The sequence below is a fragment of the Larus michahellis genome, chromosome 2 (genome assembly GCF_964199755.1).
Source record: "Larus michahellis chromosome 2, bLarMic1.1, whole genome shotgun sequence".
NCBI lineage: Eukaryota > Metazoa > Chordata > Aves > Charadriiformes > Laridae > Larus > Larus michahellis.
The window spans coordinates 127,590,161-127,616,207 of record NC_133897.1 but is presented as its reverse complement, the minus strand read 5'-3'; the positions used below and the strand labels follow the sequence as shown (position 1 = coordinate 127,616,207).

The 26,047-nt window shown below is 44.1% G+C and overlaps 1 protein-coding gene and 1 pseudogene across 1 annotated transcript; both read left to right on the top strand.

The window, feature by feature from the left end:
• Positions 1–14,445: 14,445 nt before the first annotated feature.
• PENK (proenkephalin) lies at positions 14,446–19,577 on the top strand. Its single transcript, XM_074577063.1, has 3 exons — positions 14,446–14,768; positions 15,302–15,443; positions 18,326–19,577. The coding sequence occupies exons 2-3, from the start codon at positions 15,306–15,308 to the stop codon at positions 18,989–18,991; spliced, it is 804 nt and encodes a 267-aa protein (XP_074433164.1). The 5' UTR covers positions 14,446–14,768; positions 15,302–15,305; the 3' UTR covers positions 18,992–19,577.
• A 4,973-nt stretch (positions 19,578–24,550) lies between these two features.
• Positions 24,551–25,723, top strand: LOC141738362 (inositol 1,4,5-trisphosphate receptor-interacting protein-like 1; annotated as a pseudogene).
• The last annotated feature ends 324 nt before the right edge of the window (positions 25,724–26,047 follow it).

Below are 26,047 nucleotides of genomic sequence, written 5' to 3'. Positions count from 1 at the left end.
AACTTAACCAGTTTTCATCTTTACGCATTTATCAGCAAAACAAAAGTCCTACAATTTAAATGCTTTTGGTTTTAATGTTAAATAGCATAGTTCTTTTTCAGGGTGCTAATGTGATTCATTAAGACAAAATGGAAAGAAAGCTAAAAAGGCAGCTGAACTTTAACAAGACTCCTCCCCTTATGTAAAATTCAATGAAGTAGTGTCCAACTTAATTTTAACAACACATTGTATATGCACTATTTTCATGGAATTTACTAAAGGCAAGAAGCTCGAGAAGATACTTATTAGATCTTAGCATTGATTTATACAATAATTGTCTGAAAATAATATTGTCTATGTTTGTGGTATGTTTAAATGTCATAAATGTGACCTTTGTATTATTCTTAAAATTAATCCTTCCTGATGTCAGTGGTAAAAGGACATTAGGTGCTTTTCTTCTTCTTTTATTGATATATTCCTCATTAAAGAAATCTTATTTTCACTCTTCGTCATCTGACAACAAAAAAAGGATGCCTTTGCTTTTCAGAGCAGCAGAGAGAGGGATGGACTTGAAAAAGAAACTAACATTTCTATTTGCTATTTTGCAATGATAAGGACCTATTAAACATGGCTTTAGCCCCATTTATTTATCAGCTGCAAAGGCTCTGTCTCTTTAAAAGCCAGCTAGTATGAACTCATTCTTGGGCACATGAGATTCAAATAAAAACGTAAGAACTTATTACCCATTTTGTCTCCTCTCTCATCATAAAAGTAATGTTAAATATCTTTATGTATATTGAATAAAGATAATGATGGTAAAAAGCATTAGCTGCGCATGGGGATATGTGCACTGTTTCTTCAGGGAGTAGTATACGACAGACAGCAACAGATTAAATTCACACACAGCCGCGCCACCTCACCCGTGTACCGCATCAGACAATACAGAATTAGATGGGGATTTCTGGCATATTTAACATAAAATACTAAAATCTGCGAAAAATGAACATAGGTTGGCTGAAACCTAAAGTCTTCATGAATTAGAGATGGCAGAGATGCTCCTGAGCTGTGGAACTCCAATAATCACCATTCAAAATGCATTAATCTGTTGCCTGTACTTCCTTTGTGTCTGCAAGCTGCTGTGCACAGATGAACATCCCTTGGCCGCCGTTTCCTTCTGAGCTCCCTACTAAGTTTTTTAGAGTATCCTCTGCCACTTCAGCACACCAACTTAGCCAGAAGGTTCCTTGGTGTTGGCTCGTCATTGGCGTGTTTCACTCATCAGCCGAAGCGAGTTGTGGCTTTTTTACCTTTGTCAGTGGCTCATTTACCCCATTTATTCCAACATCTCCATGTGCCAGCAGGGTTGAAGAGCTGCTTTCTTCCCAGTCTTTAGATGAGACAGGCAGAGATATTTTGCAGACTTCCAGGACTGCATTTTGTTTAAAGACCTGCGCATGATGAAGAAACATAGATTCTTATCGCTTGAAAGTCAGCTTTAAAATAAGAATAATAAATATTTTTCTGTCACTGAGATTTTTATTATTAGCTGAGACTTACCATGATAATGTGCTGCCTGGCTTCCTATTGACTGAGTTTGAAATCTAGGTTACTTTCCAAAGGCTGGTTCCATATGGACCGATTTACTATAGAGAAAATTGCTTTTCATTTTAAGGAGTACATATAACAGACTTTTGCAGTCGGAAATGGAGGAAAGCTATTCTTTGTGCAAGTAATCCTATCTTATCAAATCTGTCTTGCAATAAACCAAGATGGAGGGAGTGATGGATGAGAAATAATTTACTGCTAAGATAACCTTAGTCTGAGTGAGCCTTGCAAACTGCAGCTCCAAATTATTTATCAGAGTTTACTGAGTTTGTCTTGAATTTGACAAATGTAGACACATCTTAGGCAAAGCTCTGATCGCTTCAACTGAAATCTATAATCACATACATTCATTCTCTACTTCGTCTGTTTTGCATCCTGCTGCCTCTCTGCTGCTTCTGCTAAAATGAAAAAGTTTAAAAATTGTGTTATGAAAAGTTGATATTTTCTGTCTCCTGTCCTTGAATAGTAAAAGACATCATTGTCTAATCAATGGAAATAAAATTTCGTATCCATGATGCTACCAACAGCTTCTTAGACATAGCTCTCCTGTTTTCATAAACAATTCCTGTGACAGTCAGTTAACATTTTCTGATCATTATCTGTCATTACCTACATTTTTAAAACTTGTTTACAGAATTGATTTGGAAACTTTAAGAAACTGAAGTTTTTTCTCTATCAACCTGAAGCATGAGGAGCCATCTGTAATGGAGCCAGTAAAGCTGCTGCATGACAGACTAAAACTCAAGCAACAGAAGGCTATAGCTAACTTTAAAATAAATTTAAATACCTATTTAAAAATGAATAATTGTTTCACTTGTTTATTTATATATATTTATATGATAAAAATGCAACTGCAATTTAGATGAATTAAAATTACAGGCAGAATCTATAGCACGTGGATTTTGTGTGCAAGGCAATAGAAGTCCTTGAAATCCATAAAAACCAACACTTGAAGATGTGGTCACATAAACTGTGTTTTGACAGCAAAAGAAATGGTCGTCTATTCTATAATGCTGCCTGAGATGCAGCAATGTAAATGTTAAATGGGAAATGTCATTCAAGGGGACAAGGAAACGGAAAGCACAAGGTTCTGATTCTCTCACTACTCGTGCACAACCTTGGCTTAAAGCAATGGATAATCCTTACGAGATCAGGTTATGGTACAAGCCTGAGATAACAAAGAAATGTCAAATTTTTGCAAAGGTCACTCTTGAAAGGTTTAGTAATCTGAAGTAGGTCTTCAGGTGAGGATCACCTCCCCCGTATTTTTAGAGGTGATTAGAGAAAATTGACAAAGTAAAATCAGAAAAGTTCAAAGCCTGTAGGAACACACAGAAGAAGTGAATGGTATATGGAAGAAAATATAAATAGGTTGATTAAGAAAGGCATAATTCAGGTAACATAGCATCAGTAGGAAATTACATAGATGAATGCATTCGTTTCTAAACCACATAGAGAGCAATGCCCTTGCAGGAATGAGACTGACTATCCTGTTCAACCCAAGTGCGTTGAGATGCTTGGATGGGAAGTGTATGGATAAAAAAAAAAAACAACAAACGAGCAAAATTGTACTGAATTTTAAAAGAAATCATTTTTTCTTGATTCTTTTAAGAGAAGTTTGGCTTTGCCAATAGTAACAGAATTAACAAGGTCTGCAAGGCCTATCTTCAGTACATAGATATTTATGAGCTTATAGGTATACATTCTCATTGAAATATACCGTGCATCAAAGCATCAAAATAAGAGGTGGAGTGACCTTGCCTAAACATCCTTACTGCACCGATATACTGTTCCCCACTACATAATCAAATCTATTGGCTGAAAATAAATCAATCAATAGGGGTGCCACCACTTACCTCATATGCAGCTTAATTTTGGGGAGCAGTCTAAGCACTTCATATGTTAAAAGGTTCTCCTGAAAAGTACAGCAGATATTAGCTCAGTTTAATGGCACTGTTCACAGTCATGCATCTATCTTCATCTGTTCTGACTGTTTTTCTTTATAATAAAGCTGTTATAAATCATTGTCTGCAATGGAATTAAATCAAATGATGCATAGCAACTAAAAAGATCAGTGCCATAAAAACTGGCAGACTGGAAAAATATTAACATGAGTACATGACATGCAGACAAGGAAAAGTAGTTTTGAACTTCATCTAGAATACAAAATACGGTATCACAGCAGCTACATGAATTTGGAAGAGCCAAGATATTGGCACTAAATTTCTAAAGGGTGACGCTTTGTACTCCTCAGCCACGAAATGATTCCTCATGGGACTGAGACACGGGATCTTAATTCTTAGGTGGAGATTAAGTAAGATTAGGCAAGGAGCTTGCACTGAACAGGCAGGGAAAGGTGGAGCACTGAAAATCCCTCATGATTTCATGGGTTATTTTATTAAATAGAGTGTTAAATGTTGGTATTTGGGGGCCACTCAAGAAGCCTAGATGACCCAGCACAGTAAATTACTTGTAACCCTTTTCCTCCTGCTCAGAAAAGGTGGAACAAAAAGGAAGAGTAACCCCGAGAGTGAATATTAGCATGGGTACTAATGCCACGAGTTTCTGTAACATATTCTAATTGCTTTCTATTTTAAATTGATGTTCAAGAAGCAATGATCCATAAAAGTAGCAATTAGTTAATACTTAGATCACTGTACTTCAGATACTATTCCCCCGCAAATTCGTATGTTCTAATTTAAAACTCAGCTAACCGCACAATAGATACCAATCAACTCAAACAAAGCGAAGAGTTTCTTTTCACAAGATCAAGGAGGGAGTACGTGATTAAAACTGAACCTCTGTGTTAAATCAGCCTCCTGGAACTGAAAATCATATAGCCACATCTAAAATAGCCATAAATCTGCAAAAGTTAAACGAAGGGGTTTACAGATTTGCATTAATTCTGTGTTTGTAAAATGCATTTGAAAATACCACATTCAGTTCAATTATAGCTTTCTTTCAGAGACAAAGGCTTACAGGAAGGTTCTCACCCTGTAAAAACACATACATTGCTCATTTCTGTGTGTGCATTAGTGGATATTACTGGGTTCTGCACATTCATAGTGGTAACTTTGTGACAAAGCTCCAAGTCATAATTTAATTAAACTTCCAACTGAAGACTTATTAAGAGGTAAAGTCACCACCTTTCTTTGAACTTCATATTGCTCCATACTACTTACATTTAATTCAGTATTTTTATTGCAATATTTGATAAAAGAAAACTAATTAATCCATACCTGACAGATTTAAAATGTACTCATCATTTAAAAAATTAAAACTTACACATTTCTCCATTATTCTCAACCCATTTTGCTGAGTATTTTCAATGTCTCACATTACAATTCCCTTTTTTGAACAGATACACAATAATACAATTACTGTATTGTACTGCAAAATATTCTCATAAACAATGCCTAAGCCATAGATGTCAAATAAATTAACACTGAATTGCCCTGCCTTTTGTTTTCGTTTTTCTCCTTTTTAGCTTACAGAGATAATCCTTAAAGGGTCTCCCAGTCATTATTTTTCAATTAACGTTCTGTTGTCAAACTTTTTGATGGAAAACTCTGGAGGTGTAAAACAGAAAATATACACTCCTGTGAATGTTAGCAGAGAAGGCAGGTAACTTATGGGAGAAAGGAAGATGTAATTTTGACTCAAAACACTGAGATTCAGAAGCGTCTTGGGGTTCATCACAGTTAAGCAGCCAAGCAAGGCCCAAAGCACCAACCTTGGATTTCAGACATTGGGTCATCTCCACTCAGAGCACATTTTTATTAAAATGGATTGGTAATTATTTTCTTGGCCTCATATGCACATTCAGATTATGCAAAAAAAAAAGAGAGCAACCACTTCTCTCCTCCAAAGCACCTTTCAACGGCCCATGCAAAGGATAACACAAACACGGATATAAGGCTAAGTCTGATGGTGGGTGAAAGATTTTCACTGTCATATATAAAATAACTGGCAAGATTGAAAAACATAATGTGCCTTCTATTTTCTGTGCCTCTGTTTTCTGTTGCTGCAGTTCCATTCTTCATAAAAGCTAATCAGGGGAGATGTTCATTTGGCCATGGCCCACCACACGCAAAGGCAGGGAGCTCCAGCTTGGACATAGAGAACCTGGAGGTCATCAAACATCCAGAAGACAAGAAGTTTGCAGACAAGATAAAGCAGAATTCACTGGAACTGTATTTGTCTAGCAGACCTCCACAAGCACTTCATTTTTAAAAACTTGGAGATTACATTAATGAAGCATTTTGTCTGACATTTTTCCTTATGAGCTCTAACTATGAGCTTTACATATACAGTTACAGTTTACCGATTCATACTTATAGTTAATTGATTTATAGTTAACTTCACACATCCTTTCAGTAGGTTTACATGTGTGCAAGTCATGTTGGGCATCCCATCTGCAACTCTGTTCCTGAGTTCATACGTGGTCTTACCAGAAGAACCAGAAGCTTGCTTGCTGAGTGCTGTCATGGGTTCCATCATTGTCCTAACAAAACCAGAAATGTACCATGGAGAAAAAAATTCACATCTCAAGCATTGGAAGAGGCTGCCCAGGGAAGTGGTTGAGTCTCCGTCCCTGGAGGTATTTAAAAGATGGGTGGACGTGGTGCTGAGGCACGTGGCTTAGTGGTGGACTTGCCAGTGCTAGGTTAATGCTTGGACTTGATGATCTTAAGTCTCTTCCAACCAAAACGATTCTATGATTCTATGATCTAAGACATATTTAGAAGACAGCCAGCCTGTATATTCTGTCAGTGATGAAACCTGACACTGGTCCCCTGGGGACCTCTTCACCACCTGCAGGTAATCCTGTACATTCCTGCACAGCCTAAACAGGGGGAAAAACAATGGACTAAGGCTCATAAGGATAGTCAGCTCTTTCGTATGGGAATTACTTTATACATCCCATCTTCGAAGGGAAGGAAAGCAGCTGCGTGACAACACAGAGCTCTGCCCCCCAGTGCCAAAGCCACAAGCTGAACAACCAGATTGGTGATGGTGGTCACCCCTGCCCAGAAGCACCCTGACCTCCTCAAAAGCCACCCACTTCCTTCTGTTGCTTTGCGGTGTTATTTTAATCAGTCGAATAGGCAATACAGATGCCAATTATTTTTGCCACGTCATTTAGTTTGCTATCATTTTAATGATATCCATTAATATTTATTTTTGCAGTCTTTCGAACAACAAGCTTACCGCTTTTCAAAACTGAACTGACGTTAAAAGAACCAGCAGGAAAACACCAATAAAGAAAGCTCCTCCAAATCCTGGCATCACTCTTGGCACGTACATTACATTCAGTTTTAGCACAAAGTACACACCAGAGCAATCCTAAATATTCTGGAAACTGCAGCCTAGTTTAATCATAAAAACCAAGACGATTAGACAAATGAGTCATTTTATTTATTACCACCAGAAAACAGAGCATTTTAGTCAACTTCGTAGCACAGAAACTTTGCTGCTGCATTTTTGGAGAGTAGTCAGTAAATGGTTTCTCTCTAGTCATCGTGCCCCACGATGAAACTCCACCTCATCCCGAAGATCTGGGTGAGGTGACAAGCCAGTTAGTAGGATGCTCTCAGAAGCAGGTGGAGAATCTGCCTCATCCTCTGCCTAGCGCTGCAGCCTGCAGAGAGGCGGGGAGCAAACACCAGGCCACTGCAGAAAAGTCAGAGGAATATAATCAGCTTGAGGAATGTTTTATGATACAAAATAGCCTAATCTCATAAAAACTTCGCAACTGCGACTTTCCCTGTTCTACCTCATCCTAGACTCAATTTTTCTTCTCTGTGAGTTATTTGCTTACAGTACTCATTCTCTATTTTCAAAGTGCTGATGCGCTTGAATAAGTTGAAGTACAACTTATTTCTGCTTAAAATATATTAGCATTTTAGTACTGTGAGATTTGCATTATTTTACATTCTGTGTATATTTTCTGAAATCTTAGCACACATCAGTCTGTTTACCTTGGGTGTGTCTGAACAGATCCGCTGATTAAATCCTTGTGTAACAATGTAGGCAAGGGATGCTCCAAAGGTAGTTCAAATCATTAAGTTAAAAGTCTAAAATATCTGATATCTTAGTTCTATCCTAGACATATAAACACTATACGTGACACTTTGAATGAACTCAATCAAAGGCTATGAAATAGCACCAATTGCTTTGCCTATCAAAATACTGCCAAGCCAGGTACTATCAGATAGCATTTACAGGACATTAGAGGGAAGTGGTGAATTCACCACTTTGAGGTGACACAGAAAGCTTTAGGCAGAACTAGAAAAGACGTGACAGTGCTGGTTAGCTGTGTGACAGTGCCATTCTGACCACTTACATATTAAAAACAAACCGTGTATTATACCTCCACGTTAGCAGGGGTGGCCACCCTGATTTTGTAAGCTTTCAAACTGACAAAGGAGAAGCTCAATATCACGATAGCAAGGCCATATAACAACCAAATTGCGACATGCATCTTTGGAAGGTGGGAAAGGAGTCAACCACAAGGCAGTCTCCTCCAATACATCTCTGTCATCCCTAAATAGTTAAAACACCTTACCACATCTGTCATATTCCTTTACTATGCACTGTCACTGCACCTACATTTTCACTCGACGTGATAATTCTTAGGTTTCCGAAATCATTCAGGTTCTTCTCGGCTTCTGCATAAATTCAGTCTTCAGGTTAAACCTGGGCCCCAGTCAAATTCACAGCTTCAACTCTCATGAAATATTTTCACCAGCTCTGCACAGGAAAAGCAATAAGGGCTCAGCTGGCTGAGGTTGCTTTTTAGTTTCTGGAGTGTTCAATTATGCAGCAGGAGAAATGAAATGACTTTCAAGTATAAAGCAAGCAGCTTTAAAGAAAAGGAACGTAGACCAGTAAACCATGGCAGGAAAGGTCAGGGTCCGGTTTCCAGTTTTTTTACTAGAAATACAAAGCACAAAGGGGTACAAAAAATGGCTAGTGGAACAGGTCAAACGTGTAAAATAAAGGAATCTGACGACAATGTTTCATATTTAATTTTCAAATGCTCTTAGGATGTTTTCTTACGTCAGCATCTTCTTCCCTGTCCTAGTTAGATATCTTGATTAATTAAATGTCCAGCTTTCCTTCCTATGGAAAACACTTTCTGGAATACAGCTGAAGTCCCGATTCACGAAAAGCACCTGAAAATGGTTTACATTGGAAGAGAAATGGTGGACCTTTCACATGGTGCTTGTGAGAACTCTGTGCTTTATGCACCTTTCCCACTCCATTTTCTGCATGAACATCATCTGTTTAGCATTTGCAATTCTGCAGGGATTACGACTGTGGCTGTAGCTAACCTAGAGTGAATAGTACCGTAAACGAGCATAAAGTTGCTTTTGCAGTTGAGGAATTTAGCCCACCATTAGACCAAGCTGTGTTGTAAGAGCACAAGAGGCTCCACGCTGCTTGCGCGCAGAAGATGGATTCCCAGTGTGGACAAGGGAATTTCCAGCAGAGGTGCAACGAAATGAAGTATGACCCCCCCATTGCTATCTGGATCACCTCTGGGGAATCCCTTCAGTGACAGGGCAGAAGACGGAGAGCACACATGGCCCTTCACCGGTCCCTTCATGGCCCAGAGATGGTGCAAGAGATATTGTGCTCAGGCCACGGTGGGAAAGCAAAGGAGGGAGCTCAGTGCTTGGCTGTAAAACACTCCCTGCTGGGCTGCTGGAAATCACAGCAACCGACACCATTTTAAATTACATTTCTGAACTGCCCAAATTATGGGATTTTCAAGTCACCTCTGCCTGCCCGGCAGTATGAAGCTGTTTCCACACACCCCCCACCCCCCGCAGGGAGCGCAGCAAGGAATCCAGCCAGCCCGTACCCTGCCGGCATGTAACGTGTGGGGCTCTCCTCACAGCTCCAGCCTGGAAAAAACAACTTGTTTTGAACGCTGTGCTAAAGTGTGAGCACAGCACTCCCCAACTGGGCAATAAAATACTAGCAATGAAAATGTGAGGCTGGAACTGGGGGAAAAAGAAGCTCCAAAATTCTGCTGTGTGATGAATGTGAATAATGGGAAAATAGTTGAAGCTTGCACTCCAGATACATTGTTTAGACTTGGCTTGTTTGTTTTTCTTAATACGACTGAAGTGATCAAAATCTCTCATTTACAATTTTCAGCTAATCCTTCCACATATGCATTACACACTGCAATCCTTTTCATAGATGGAATATAATACTTCCTTTGTAATTCATGGATGAGTTTTCTTAATTAAAAAAATGAGGATAAATCACTCCACTTATGTGAACTAGTTATTGTCTTAAATAATAATCACTGTGCCTGGATTCCATCACAATGTATTTTGCTACTGAGCACCCTGTTTTCTTCTTGTTTTATTGGAAATACCGCTCCCACGGTCTCTGTGGAAATGAGCAACATAATGCTTTTATAACGAATACGGATTTTGTACAGTTTGTTCTACTCACTCTGCAGCACATTCTACTTACTGCAGTTCAGGCCTGATCTCAGAAATCTTTGAGTGCACACATTTGTGTGCCTGGGAGAAACAGAGAAGCAGGTAATAAAGCGAATCTCCATGCGTCTCCGCTGAACAGTATAAACTTCTCTGCTTCGTTCTTACCTTGCCTGATACAACCGCAGGTAAACAAATGCACCAAAAATTGTATTTGTTGTATGCTTATACCGACTGCATGTCACACTCTTTATTTCACTCGGAGAAAGTAGCGTGAAACCTCCTCCCGCCTTAGAAAGCTTCATGGCACCAGCCATGAGACATCTCCTTTTCACCAGTGGATCGGCGCGGTTTTGCCTTCTGAAAAAGGTGTAATTTGTTCAAGGGCAAAAATATTATTAAGACCCAGCTTTTTCTGAGATGAAAAGTTTAGCATCCCAGTTCTTCAGAAAAGATTGTCTTCAGCAGCTGTGAGCAAAAATGTCTGCATCACTGATCTCTTTCTTCATACCTTCAATGATACACCTAGATGTATGTTAAGGGACATAGAGAGAGATGGGAGGCACTGGAACACCGCTGTCCTGTAAAGGTACACTTTGGGCAATGCCATACCAACCGTACGTTGAGCATCTCTCTGTATTACAGTTCCTCTCTGCTTACATTAGGCACAATTTAATAAAGATATTTAAAAAGTAGCGACACATACCTTATATCGATAGATTAATAACTCATGTCTCTGAACTACTTTGATGATAAGTTTGGTATAGGAGAGTAGACCTGCAATATCTTTCTCATCCCTGATACCAGTTATGTATGTTCCCATTAAAAATAAGCCCATTTAGACTGAAATAAATGGAACCTGACTGATCTTAAGAAATCTGTGACCTTTTGCACTGAGCTGAAGAAAATAATCGCCATAACATGCTGGTTTACATTCCTTGTTCCTCATTTTGATGCTATCAAAAAGGCTCTGTGTTACAAAAAGGGTTGCTTGGGGTGCTAACAGCAAGTTTATTTCATATTTCCATAAATCCATCTTCATTTAATGATTTTGTAGCAGCTGGATTAGCATGATGAGTATAGTTTGGAAAGGAAAGCTGGTCCTGCAGTAAAGACACTAATGTGAAATCCAAGAGGGAGAGATTTAGTTTCTGACTCGACTGCTCACTTTTGGCAAGACTTCGTAAAGTCATTCAAATTCTGTTCTCGATCAGTAAAATGAAGATGATTTCATCTTTGCTTTACCTTGTTCTAGATCAAGTCTGGGCAAGCTGTAGGACAACAGGGCCCCTGGGGCTGCAAGCACTACTGTGATACAAACAGCTTTCTTTTGGCTGGTATATTTTGATGACAGATAAAAAGCAGTTGGTGTCTGTGGTAACTCTGGATTATATAAATGCCAAAGTTTTTATCAACTCCAGGGTATTTTTATTAGAAAGTTAGTAGGGAGCAACAAGTTATCATCTTCACTGCTGTGAAAAGTGTTCTCTTTCTTTTTATGCCTCCCTATTTCTTTGTTTCTCAGTCCTCTGTTGCTAAGGAAATATTATCCTCCACTCCTACAGTGATTAATTTTCCTTATATAGTTTTTGTTTTGTAGTATTTTGTCACAATTTTCTAAATTCTTTCCTGCTTTCATCCTCTCTCTGCAAAGAATACTTTCCCCATTAAAAAAAAAAAAGAACTCATACTGGGAATTAGGGAGCTTTCACCTGCTGACACTGGGAAAAGTGAGCTCTTCAAGAAATACTTTCTTAATTACTCCTTCCTTGTATTACTACTCATTCTCTGTGAATATTAGCATCTTTCAGGACGATGGAGAGGACTCTGTGTAGTGGTGTGTGCTACACATAGTGGGAAAAGGGTAAAACAAGTGTCCAGCTGGGACCATCTTCCTACTCCCTACCCTGCTGGGCCCTGGGGACCCTCATACAAACCTCCCTAAAGGATGCAGGATGAGGACCAGCGATAGAGAGGAACCAGCCAAAGACTCAAACAGAGGATATGGAGAAGCAGATGAACCAAAGAGCCAGGGATATCTGTAGCACTTTCAACAGCCACAGCTGGATTTCTTCTGCCCAGTGCTGGCTGTGCACAGGTATCTCTCCTTTTTCTCATAAAGTGTCCTTGCACCCATGCATTTCTCTTTCAATCTTTTCCTCTTCCCTGGTCCCCACCAAGAGCTGTAAGACTTATCCATTGTAAAATAACCCCCCTCATTCCTCCTATTCTACACAGAATTTACATGTCTTTTATCTGGTCCTTTTCTGTGCTTTATTCTTACTGCATCCTTTGTCTTTTCCTGTTATAGTCTGTATTTTATCTACTGGGATTATCTGCACCTCTGTACACAGTGAGATTCTGACACTGGCTGGGCTTTCATCACAACCAGACTAAACACAGTAAGTGACACTAAACAGAGTAACGAAGGGCACGGCAGACTGAGTGGCTGAACGGGCAGCCTGAGCACGGACGCTCCTGTGCAGAGCAATGAAAGCAGGAGCCAGTCAGCCCAGGGACATGGGGTGTAGGCTGCAGGAGGAATGATCAGGAGGCTACTGGGCTATCTGTCCCTTCACATCATGCTGACTACTACAGTGCAAGCCAATAAACGATGGCAGAGAAGGTCAGTAATTGACACAGAGGACTAATCTGATGATGTCCATCACTCTGCTTGTAGGGATCATCCTTACAGCAAAAGAGGTACCCAGTGTGTCAGCTCTGGAGTTAGTCAGTGCTTCCCTAACCATCTTAGGCACAAATTTTATAGCATTCCTGCGGATTCAGTGGCATGGCAATTCACTCATTGCTCCAAACGCAGATCCCTCACACACTAATACAAATACACCCACAGGGATGATTTTTAAAATGTCTACCTCTTCTCTTGAGGGTTCACTTACAAAGTTGGCTAATATTACTACGTAAACAGAGAGCCTAATTCTCTTCTCACATACACTGATTATACGCAAGAGCTCTGGTTTTGGCTTGAAGGGATGTATTTCTGCCAATCCAGACATTCATTGGAGCGTCCTTAATCTGAGTCAGATAGCTGATGTCGAGACTAACAGGTGGCAGAAAGTGCAATTTCCATACAACAATAGTACTGGATTTTGTGGTAGTTCTGAAGGATAAAGACTGGCTGTATCTCAGTTACCAAACGAGTGTGTGACATCGATATGCTGCAGCATTAGGAAAGGCAAATGAGATCTGAGGAGGTATAAACTGAGGTGTCTTCCTCCTCCAGGGGAGATAATGATGCATTGATGTCCTAACGAAATTTCAACCGACATACTGTGTACTGTTCCCATCACTCATGCCCAGAAACGATGAACTCCAGGTACAGCGAATGCAGAGCAGAACGTTTACGTGAAATGCCCCATCTCAAGACAGAAAGCTGAAGAGCACAGCCTGTTCGCTTCAGCAAAATGAGGACTGGGGAGAATAATCCCACCCCAGAAACAAACCAGGAAGGAAAAAATGGTCTTTAAACTGAAAGACGATGATGATAAAGGATTAATATAAACCAGCTAGAAATAATTTGGGGCTGGAAATAGAAGGTGGCTTCTGACAGTGAAAGAAACACGGCTTGGCACGGCTGGGGCAGAGCCATTTACAAACAAGAGGTGTCAGGGACCAGCGTCACCGCTCTACGCCAGTTCCCCGGGATGTCAAGCAGAGCAGAGCAGTGAGCTGGGCTTGAGAACCTTGCAGAAGTGATTGGGGTTTTGCCTATATCTGGTTCCTTCCTATTTGCATTTTCCTGGTCACCCAAATCATGAAAATAAGGCAAATCTATCCATACTTGTGAAATTCCTGTTTTCAAATGAAAAACCTTGTCTTCTCCCTCCTTCTAGTAAAATCTGCTTCCCCCAAACACAGTGTTTTACACCCGAGGCCCAGGGAGGCAGGAGGCATGCACAGCCCTGGCACCTTCGGTACCAGCGGCTTGGGGTTTTGACAAGTGACAGAGAGACAAGGCGACCAGAAATAAAAACCCCAGCCCACCCCAAAAAAAACCCGAAACCAGCCCCGCTTCCCGGCGCTGAGCAACGCTCTGCAGGGAAACTGCGCCTGCCGCCCCGGGGAGCGGGGCTGTCGCCCAGGGGCTACCGCCAGCCACGGGACGCCTCTCCACCACCACCACCCCCCCCGCCCTTTCCCCTCCGCCTGACTCACGCCGATGTCTCATCCCCGCCCGCCCCCGGTGAAAACTTCCCCCGGTAACTTTCCCGGTGCCGGTCCCCCGCTGCCCCCGACGGCAGGGGTACCCCCCCGCTTCGTCCCAAGCCCCGTCGGAGTCACTGACGGCGGGGCATCGTCGCCGGGGGGGGCCGGGCGGGTGGGGGGGTATGTCGTAGGTGCTGCGTCAGCGGGAGCCCGACGGCGATTGGGGGAGGTCGCGCTTTCCCCGCGTTCGCTAATTATAAAGTTCCGCCGCCCGCACCCGCTCCGCTCCGCAGCGGCGGCAGCGGGGGCTCGGCTCGGCTCGGCTCGGCGTCCCCCCAGAGCCGCCCTCACTGAAGCTGTCAGCAGCCGCAGAGCTGCGAGTTCCTCCCCCCTGCCCCCACTTCCAACCTCCCCCTCCCACCTCCCCCCCCCCCCCCGGGGTTTCTCCAGGGGCTGCTCGGCCTCGCTATAAATAACAGCGGCTCCGACGCCGAGGCTCCAGCAAGGCGCAGCTCACCCCCAGCAACTCCCGGGAGCCCCGACGGGAGCCTGCGTGTGAGTGAACTGCTCTGCCTGATGGGGGGAGTGAGGTGGGGGCGGGGGGACGGGGACCGGGGAAGGGCCGGGGGCGGCTCTGCCGGGGCTGGTGCCCGTCGTCGGGGCGGCTGCTCGGGGCGCGGCGGTGGGAAACTCTTCCCGGGAGGGGCTGCCGTACCGTCCGCGCCGCTCCGCGGCGGGTCTCTGCCTCTGAGGCGTGGATTTTGCGGGATAAAGTGTTTGGGGGCCAACACTTTGACGGGCCGGGAGCTTCTGGGCGCTTCATCCTGCGGGTCCGCCCCCGCTCCGGACGCAGGTCCGTTGCCTTGTACCTGCCAAGCGCCTGCTTACCTTAAGCGCCTACTTACCTCGCAAGCGCAACCCCCGCGGCTCCAAAAAGCGTGTGAGTTAACGGGAGTTGCGTGCCACCCAGGATTTGTTTTTAAACCGCGGCGGCCAAACATTTTCGTGCCGCCTTTTCCTGCCCCGAAAGCCGGGAGGGTGGGAAGCCGCGGGGGAGGCGGCTGCCGGCTGACCTCTGCTTCTTGCAGCCCCATGGCGTTGCTGCTGAGACTCGGCTGCTCGCTGCTGGCCCTCAGCACCTGCCTGCTCCCGAGGGCGCGGGCGGACTGCGGCCGCGACTGCGCTGCCTGCGCCTACCGCCTGGGACCCCGCGCCGCCATCCACCCCCTGGTAAGCGGGAGCGGGGACGGGAGTTGGGGCGGGGGGGGAGGGGAGGAGAGACACACGCGACCTCCCCTCCCCGCCTTAACTTTGAGAGGGAGGAAAAGGGGAAGGGGGTAAAAGAGCGAAATAACAAAAATAAGTAGTGGGGGAAGCGGCCGGGGTCGCTCGGAAGACCAGTTTGTGATGGAGGGAGGAATGGGGAGAGGGCGAGGCGCCGACACAAACCCAGCGCCCTCCCCCGTGAGAAGCGTCCCCCAGCCCGCCCGTCCCTGCCGCTGCCCGTCAGCTAGCGGCGGCTTTCGAGGGGGGGGACACCTCGCACCGGGCAGCCCCGGGGGGACAAGGGAAAAAACGAGTGAAAACGTAAGGGAAAAGGGAAATGCGGCCGGAGAGGGCAGCTCTGCAGGGAGAGAAGAGGTCGCTGCCGAGCGCTTCAGCCCCGGCAGGGCGGGGGGAAGCCGGACGGGACGGGGGTCCCGACCCCCGGCCGCGGGCTCCCCGGCAGGATGAGCTCTCTCCAGGCAGGACGGCTGTCGAGCTGAAAAGCGGGGGAATCTGCCTGAAATCTCACAAAAAGTGGGTTTTGAGCCTGGTTTGAGTAGCAATACCTTCTGCTGCTCTTCCTCTTCGCACAGCGGTAGGAATATGCCTGTGAAAGATCGCTTTGGCATTGTCTCCTAAGACAAATCTTGGTAAGAAAACTCCAGAATGCGGGGGGTAGAGGGGGCTGGGTGGGGGGGGTGTATCTGTAGTTTTAATGGTATTGAAATTATTGAGAAGTACAGTCACAAAGGCAACTCAACTTGAAATTTAAGGATCGGGGTCAGTGAAAATCTGGAGTCCCTCAGCATGCCCTGAAGAAGCTGGGAACGCAGGCTGCAGAGCCCTTTGCCAGGGGTACCTGCGGTTCCTGACCTCAAATAGATGCTCATTGAGGCTTCGTGCTCTTGGCACATCTAAATGATCTGAAAAATTTTGTTCCTGTGATGTAACCAATTATTTGGGAGTACACAAAAGGAAGGATGGGACTCTATTCTTACACAGAATAAGGAATCACTGCTTACTCCAAAAGCACAAGGACTCACTCTCAACCACAGCAGGTTCATAAGGGCAATATTCTTAGGATGGCTAGCAAAACAGTTCCCTATACTTCTTTGCTTACATTAGCTTTCAACCAAACTTTATCTTTAATGTCAACTGGGGAAAAAAGCGGTGGTTTCCTCTTGTGGAGGGAGGGATATGTACTTTTTGGAGTGTATGTTCTGGATGTCTATATTGATAGTCTCTCTTGTACACCTTCACTAATTATTCAAGAAAGAGTCAAAGTCCCATTCAGTAACACCACTTATTAGCTGAATAGGAAAAGAAGCACTGTGCCGTACCTTATGTTCGTCATACATGTACAAACAATTTTTAGAAACAATTGTTTCTAGATACTAGCATCTAGTAACATCATAACTGAATTTATCACATCATGTCTGTAAAAGAGAAAATTTATCACATTGTATCTGGTTATACACACCTATGAGATGACATATGGTCTTTTGGCAAGAGGGGGTTATTAAAACTAATTGAGAAGGGGAAAGACCTATTCTTGCTTTGATTTAGAGCAATTTCAAAGTCAGACTGAAGCTGAGATCCCATTCTTTTTACAGCATAACTATAATATATAGCAATAAGCATGTAGTGCCATTTAAATTAGTGTGTCGCAAATTACATAAATCCCTTTTTCTTCACATTCTCCCTCCCTTATTCACAAATAATATATAAATTTTTCGGAACTATTTCTCAGAATGGCTCAAGAGACAGGTAAGGCCAGAGGTAGAAAGCTGGTCAGTTAGCTATTGGAGAGAACTGTGCTGGGGTTTAATTTCACACTTTTAAAGCATATTGAGATCCTTAGAAAACACCTTTCATGGGCAGACTAATTGTTCTTCTTATTGAAAATATTGATGATTTCTTCTTTAATTATTGTGGTATGAAAACCATGGACAACAAGGAAAAACACCAGATTCATCTTTTTGCAACTGAAGAGTTACAAGAAGTAAATTCCACTGACAGGACAGAGACAGTAGCAAGCTAATGCATATGTTATTATCTTTACAGGACAAGTTATGAAATATGCATACAGGTACTGAAAACGTTTTTTATGTCTTAGCCTGAAAATTAGTCAGAAGGAACGCAGTTTAGGATTTTTTCTGTCTTTCCAATGGTCGCTACTTTGCATGTCAAACTAGCAAAACCAGAGCTTTGATCCTGCCTAAGAGAGCCTGTATTGCTACATGTGTGTTGGTACAGGAAAGGTCTGTTCCACGAAGAGAAACTAATGGTAACAGGCAGAAATACAGCCTTTAAAGCTATGGAGTGTATTGAAGATACTGAGCGGTACAGTACAGCTGGCTTCTTTGCAATGACAATGCTGTGTAACTTCTTTCCTAAAATTTCTGAGTGTTTTAATTATGAAGATTAAATACACTTCTACACTTCCGTGGTGAGGCAAACCACAAGTGGCTTTTAGCTTCCCAGGAGTAAATAAAAAAAAATAAATAAACATAATGCACCTGAGGGTAAGGGAGGTGCAGGAGCTCCACGTGTGGCTTCCTTTGAAACAGAAACAAGAGTCAGCCTTGACATACAGGACCCACGATCCATCCTGTCTGGTATTCTGTCTCTCAGAGCGGAGACTACTATGTCCTTCCAAGAGGGATATGAAGGACGTCAGAACAGACAGGTACCAAATCAGCTGCCCACAAAGAGTGGTCCTTCCAAGCCACTCACAAAGAGAGGCTCGCTCATGGTCTTTCAAAAGCAAGTAACACTGAGACAAGGTGGCAGTGAGGTGCTTGTTACTATCAAATCATTTTCAGTAAACCGCATCCATTTTTCAGGCATGTACACTAGAATGTGAAGGAAAGCTGCCTTCTGCCAAAGCCTGGGAGACCTGCAAGGAGCTCCTGCAACTGGCAAAGCTGGATCTTTCTGAGGATGGCAACGTTGCTCCAGGAGACAGGAAAGAGCTGGATGAGAACCATCTGCTTGCAAAGAAGTATGGAGGCTTCATGAAAAGATACGGGGGATTCATGAAGAAAATGGATGAGCTCTATCGGGTAGAACCGGAGGATGAAGCTAACGGAGGAGAAGTCCTGGCTAAGAGGTACGGAGGGTTTATGAAGAAAGACTCGGATGATGATGCCCTTGCTAATTCCTCTGATCTGCTGAAGGAGCTTCTGGGAACAGGGGATAACCCTGAAGCGGGGCATTACCGAGAGATAAATGAAAACGATGGGGACGTCAGCAAAAGGTATGGAGGCTTCATGAGAAGCATAAAGCGCAGCCCCGAATTGGAAGATGAAGCCAAAGAGCTGCAAAAGAGATACGGTGGTTTCATGAGAAGAGTGGGCAGGCCAGAGTGGTGGCTGGATTACCAGAAACGATATGGTGGGTTTCTTAAGCGCTTCGCCGACTCCATTCTCCCTTCAGAAGAAGATGGGGAAACTTATTCCAAAGAGGCCCCAGAGATGGAAAAGAGATATGGTGGATTTATGAGATTTTAATACCTTTCCCTTTATCCCTTTTGTCCTCAATGAGAAAGACTGCCTTACTGGTCATAACTTATTGTAACGTGTTGCTTGTACTGTACAGTTTTTTACTGTCCTTGGTTAATGATGCAACCTGCGATTTGTTGTTTCAGGTTCTGTGTTCTTTCCAGTCAAATAACTAATTTCTCTTTTAGTCAAGTTTCAGTCTGTATTGTAGTTTCCATGCTAGAACAATTTTGATTACTGTATTCATTTTCTTTAAAGAGGAAGTACATCTACAGTAGAGTTGCTTAACTGTATATACAATAAATTCTTCATCCTAACTGCATAAATTCTGAAATGTTATTTATTTTCTCTCAGTCACTTAATCAAACACCATCTCAATTTTTCTTTAAGCAACCAGAGCAATGCCAACCTCTTTTCTCTAATTACAGAATTTGTACTGCACATACAACAGCTGAAACACATTTTTGTCTTTAGTTTTTTTCAGTTTCTTAGAATACTAGAATAATAAATATGCTCTAAAGTGGATATAACTTGATTTGCTCTCACTGCTCTCATTTTATCCAGTTGACAGAATAAATGTCTAAAGCCTAAATTTATAATTCATAGTGTTCAGCCAATTCACATGGAAAAACCACCCCTAAGTGTGTTTGACTTAAATCACTAAAAACACTTCTCCAGCGCACAACACAACGCCACGTTTGATTAGTAACACCTTTTATACTCATCCAATATAGGACTATACAGTAGGCCTTAAAGTTACCAACACTAACTCAAAAAGCAGTAAGTCAGCTTGTGCAAAATAAACATGACCCAAAACTGCATAATAAAACTTCAAAATCCTAATTTTACAGAGCACTTGACAAACAGTTTTCCATGGAACAGCTTTGCATTTGATTTCTCAGCTGGTATAAATCACTTTGGCATGAAATATGGGAAACTGCTGGTCAGTCTTTTTTGTTTCAAACAAAGGCAGTATAGGTAAATCTGAGAATAAACAGAAAAACCAACACTGACACTGTAGATCCTTTGGCATTTTCATAGGTGGCACTTATATCAAAGGTCAGCTCACATCCCAGTGTGCATTTCCTTCCATAATTCTGACTGTTCCCATAAGTTACTAGTCTGTGGGCACTTTTCCCGGACCTACTGCTACTAGTTACTGGTTACTTCCCATTTAAATTAACATGATAAAAATTGCTTTGACCACTGACACTGACAATAATTTCACAGTCAAAATCCTCAAAGCTGTTTAGATACCTGAGTGTTGCTGAAATGTTTATGGGATCCAGTTGTCTGAAACCCTCTGTGGCTCTGCATTCAGTATCTGTATTTCAGTTTTGCACAGTGCTGCCTGTTGACACAAAGGGCAAATTGAGGGTCCGACTTTTCTTTAACTTCAAGTCAGCAGGATCTTCTAGGTGCTTAAAAATTAAGCTGTGTTTAAATATGCGCTTCAAAGCCTCATCACATACGATTAGTTGTGATGATTTTTGGCTTGGCCCTTAGGGGATGGTATAGGTGGTCTGAAGTGGCCAGAATCCTGATGAAGAGTCCATAAACTGCAACGTGTTCAATTAAAAGCAGGGCACCTATTTTGCTCTTCCTGCTATACAGAATTGATGACACCACATTTTAAAAGGTAGAAAATACAGATGCCTGTAGAAGCTCCATGGCTTTTTCAGGATTCAGCTGTGTTCCCTACCACCTTTCTAGAGAGTTCTTCAAGATGCCACCAACCACAGGGAAAATCTTCTTCCCGTTCCTTCCCCCCATAGCACCTGCCCAGTAGTTGCTGGAGGACATCAGTCAGGCTCCTGGAACATATCACCTGTGTGGTTTCATCCACAAGGTCCTCAGTTTGTGCACACTGAGCCTGCTCTGCAGTGCAAACCCATGCATGGGATGCAGTGTCAGCAACAGGCTCCAGAAAGAATTAAAATGGCAGTGCAGTTGCATCCTTAATCTATCACTTCAACATTTATTCACGTCTTTTCCCTAAAATTTACTTACCTCTAATATAGTTAAAGAGAGGCCTTGACAGTCTACTAACTAAAACAATCATCGTTGATGCAAAAGGTCTATCAGTTGTCACCCATTGTTCACAGTTAACAAAAAATTCGTTATTTAACGAGGAATAGAACTCCCAAAGCCCTACAGACCTAGTATGTATCTTGGAAAATGAAGTGCTTTGATCTACTAAACCTTCCCATTTATATCAATTTATATAGTAAAAAGAGTACTTGATACAAACATCTAACTGGGATACATGCATGCAACCCAAAACAGGAGTGAAGGCAAGCAAAGTGGAGGAGTAAGTCTCTTCTAAGATTGAACAGTCAGGTGGCAATGTACTTGGAAGGGGGATGCAACTTTGGTTCTCTGAATGAAATAGCAAAGCTGAATAGTCCTCTTTCCTTCCATTATAATTGAAAAACCCTCCAGTCAGACACTTTCTTGCTTTAACAATTATAATTTAAAAGATGTGAAATTAGAATAAGATCTAATTTCTTCTATTGACGTGTAATTTCTTATCTTATGACTTTCAGTTATGCCATCACTCAGAGGCTCTCCAGCACTAAAGTGTTTTAACATTCTCTGTAATTAACATTTCAGATGAAGTCAGCACAAAATGTGCCAGTGAATCAAGCAAGGTTTCCTGAAATCAAATTTATCAAATCACAAATCAAAACTAAGGTTGAAGATAGGGTCTGCTGGGCTGGGAGATGAAAAAGGGCATCTCACTCTTGGTCCAAGTTCTGAAAGGGTCCCCTAATTTTCCTTTTACAACGGGTTCCTGGAACTGTCATTTCATCAGAAGATTATTGTAACAGCTGTATGGCTTTATATAAACAAAAGCAGAAAGGAGGAAAGCCTGATGTCTGGAAAGAAAATTGATCGCAGCAGTATTCTGAAGGAAGAAATGTCACCCTGAGACCAAAAACCAGATACTATATTTTCTTTCCTTGGCCTTTATCATTGCCTTGGCATTTCTACACAGCAACCAATATTCCAGAGTATGATCAAATGTAATATCATTGGTCTGAATACTGAGTAAGTGTAATAAAAACTGAATATGAACAATGAATGCTGGAAGGATGTAGACCAGTCAAGAGATTAATGCTTCTGCATTATGAACAAAAGGAATAAAAAGATAGTCTAGTTGGGACTAGGCAAGGATGAGTTGGGCTTTTTAATAGGAACTAATTAGAGGAAGGAAGCAAAAAAAAAAAAAAAAGAAAAAGGATTTCCTGAACCAAATGGAGTTCACATACAGGAGCCGATCATGAGGGAGACAGAAGGTGATGAATACAATGATTTCTGAATACCAAACTGCATGTAGCTGGAGCTCTGCCTGAAAACATATGCTTAAATCTTGGGATAATGAGGAAAGGTCATAAAGCCATTCCCACATCTCAGATGAACTTGGCATATTCCATGAGCTGAAATATGCAAAGCATAACTTTGAATTTCCTGGGTTTTTTTCTGGTAGATGCACATGTAGCATGATATACTATAATTATTATTACAATAAATATTTTGTAATTATTTCTAAATAAAGGTAATGATTTACTTTACAATTGTTATAACCATATCATAAATACAAGTAATTATAACATCAATGTTGTTAGCTGTTTCAGATGATGTTTCCTAAGATAGAATCTTTATAAGAATCGAAACATGTTGTAATTTAATATACTGAAATAAGTATTATTAAACTGTTCAACATAGACTCTAAATATGCACTGGCTCATTTTAATTCTGAAGGGAACTTAATTAACAAGAACCAAAGTTTGCAATGTATGGTGTATAAGGGTCTGTCTGTCATTAAGGATGGTTTTCAAGGCCTACATATAAGGCAAAATGACAAATTCATAGCACAACTCTACTGTCGTTTATGTATATATCTCAGTGCCACAGAACGGTTTATTTACAGCATTTTTACAGCCCTCAAGCAGAGCTCAAACAGCAAGATTCCTTCTTATGCCAACAGAAGCATCCCAGAATTTGCAACTTAAAAGGCAAATAAATGGTTAAATTCCCTGACCCTAGGCTGCTTTAAGAATGAAGAAATTCCTGGCATGGGTTAGTTGGCCCCGAAAACCATTTTATTTACAATGATGTTCTGGGAATTGGTAGAATCATCGTCCCTGGAAGTATTTAAAAGACAGGCAGACTTAGAGGCTAGAGGTATGGTTTAGTGATGCTTTTTGTCAGTGTTAGGTTGATGGTTGGATTTGATGACCTGAAAGGTCCCTTCCAACCTAGGCCATTCTATGATTCTGACTCAAAGGAGCATACCGTATTTCTGGCCTTTCAAAGCACTAAAAAGATCTAAAAAGGTCACACAGAGGACGGTGTAACAACTTCTCTACCAGAGTCTTCAAACGTTCATGCTTCTCTTCAGTTCTCAACAAGATGGGTGATTCAGCTATCACCAAAGAGACCCCTCTGCCTGACTAAGCTTTACAGTCTGGTCTCTTTCTCCAAGAGCATCCGCTTTGGCAGTGCACAGACTTCTTCTCTTCCGCTTTCTCTGCAGCCCTAAAACCTCTCGTGGAAATCCCTTTGTAAACCTCCACTCACCACCTTGTCTGAAATTTCAACACCCACAACACTGAGGTCTGCATTCTGACTCAAACCATAAATGCCATTCTATACATTTAACTGGAGCATGACTAAGACCTCCACTTCCAAGTCCTGACTGTGGAGGCTAAGGCCTGAACCAGGAACTCTGGGGTGATTAGGGATAGGGAAGTGCTTCTATCTCTGTACTCAGCACCGGTGAGACCCAACCTCGGGCACTGAGACGCCTTTTTTGGTCCGCTCGCTACAAGAAAGACAAAACACGTGAGGGCTTGCGGTTGGACTCGAGGATCTTAAGGGTCTTTACTGCCCTAAATGAGTGTGTGCTTCTCTGGTTCTACGATTGATCTTTCAGGTTGCCCGGCATGGAGTCAGGGTCTGGACACCATGATCCTCGTGGCTCCCTTCCAACTCAGGCTATGCTACGGTTAGGAGATTGCCATGGGCAAGCAGATGAGAATCGATCCAAAGCAGAGCCCCACGCAAGCTCCTGTGAAGAAAGTGACCTCTTAACCAGTACCCCAGGCCAGCGGGGAGTCGCTGAGCCAGGGGGGTCCCGAGGGCGGGGCCGGTTGCCAGCCGTGCCTCTGATGCGCTGCGTTGCCTGGGACACCACAGGGGACGGGTGACAATGGGGGCAGCTATAAAGGGTGCCAGCGGGCAGCGCTGCCCCAGTACGGCACGGGAGAGCGGTGAGTGGGCTGGCGGGGGGAGGCTGGGCTGGACCAGGGCTGGGGCAGAAACACCGGACCCCGGGGCGGGGGGAGGTGGGTTCTCACCCAGCATCGAGGGTCCGGCCACTGCCGGCAGCGCCTTGGGCCGGGCATGGTGCCGCCGGCGGGGCTGGGCACAGGCCTTGCTGCCTCCCCGCTGCCTCCCCCCGACTCCTACCTGCCCCCAGCTCCCTGCGGCTCCCGTCCCCGCTCCCCCCACCGCCCTCTCCCTCCCTCCCTCCCTCCTGGCCCCACTGAACCCCTTCTCTCCCTCCTCCTGCAGGCCATGGCTGCCACAATGTCGTTGTCGCTTGCCCTGCTTGTGCAAAGCGTCGTCCAGCGCTGGCTGGTTGTCGGTGAGCAGCTGGACGAGGCCACGCGAGAGCGCGAGCAGCAGCGTGAGGAGCACCTGAGCCAGCGCATGACTCGGGTGCTGCGGGAGCTGGAGCTGGGCGCCCTTGCCTGGGGAGCCCGGCTCTTTGCTGCCTTGCAGCAGTGGCAGTTCTGGGCCACTGCTGCACTCCTGGTCCTGCTCTTTGGGCTCTGCTGCTGGCTGAGGAGAAGGAGCCGCCAGCCAGGCAGCAGCAGCAAGGAGGGCATTTCCAGAGACACGGCTGACAAGGAGGAGAAGACGGAAGACAGACCCAGTGTTGCCCTGGATGCGCACACCATTTCGGCCAAGCGCCTCCTGGACCTCTCAGAATCCTTCACGATGGTGGAGGAACTGGTGGATGAACTTCTCCGTGTCTGCCAAAAACTCTCCAGGAACAGCTTCATGCCACAACTGATGCCAGTCATCGGGGTGGGCAGCACCTTGCGAGGTTGGAGTCCCTGTGAGCAGGATGCCGTCTACCGCCTGCTCGTGCCCCTGAAGCCTCCCCGTGGGCACGCCTTCCACTTGGAGATGGCCACCGCCACCGAGGAGACGCCGGCGAGGAAGTCCAGCCTCCGCGCAGAGCTGCAGTGCACCTGCATGAGGGAGCCGCTGGCGGAGGACATGCTCTGCTTCCTCCACCACCCCCAGGAGGAGCTGAGGCAAAAACAGGGTCCCAGCCCCCTGCGCACCCTCTGCACCGGCCCCTACCTAGACATGGAGAGAACCGCACGCTGGCTCCAGATAGTGGTGAAACACGCCTGGGCGCTTATGGCGCCATCCACAAACTGCCGTCTAGCGGTGCTGCCCGCCAGGCACTCCTGCAAGCTCCAGCTGACACTCGCTTCCCACAGTACCGTCCTCATTGAGATGACGTTTGGAGTGAAGCAAGGCGACTCGTACGCCTTCCTGAGCTGGGAGTAAGCAGAGACCACTGTTACCGGCAGCAGGTCGTGGCCAGAGAGCTGTGCTGTGGCCGAGGCACAGTTCTTCAGGCACGGGGTCAGCTCCCGGGGAAGCTGCTGCTGCAGAACTGAGTCCATGCCCCTGGGGAGCTTTGCCCTGTGCTAAGACGGCAATAAATCACTTGTTTAACACAGAGACGCTGCGTCCGTGAGTGTCCAGGCATCACTCTGGGGGGGAACGCAGGCGTAGGGTGCTGACAGCTCAGCTGCCACAGAGCCAGGGAGCATTTTGCTCATGGCTTTGGACGGCCATAGGCTTCGCTGGGTAATAAGCTGGCTGGCCGGCTGGCCGGGCCCAAGGAGGTGTGGTGAATGGAGTTACATCCAGTTGGCAGCTGGTCACAAACGGTGTTGCCCAGGGCTCCCCCCTGGAGCCTCTTCTCTTTTTAATATCTTTATTAACGATGTGGACGAGGGGATCGAGTGCACC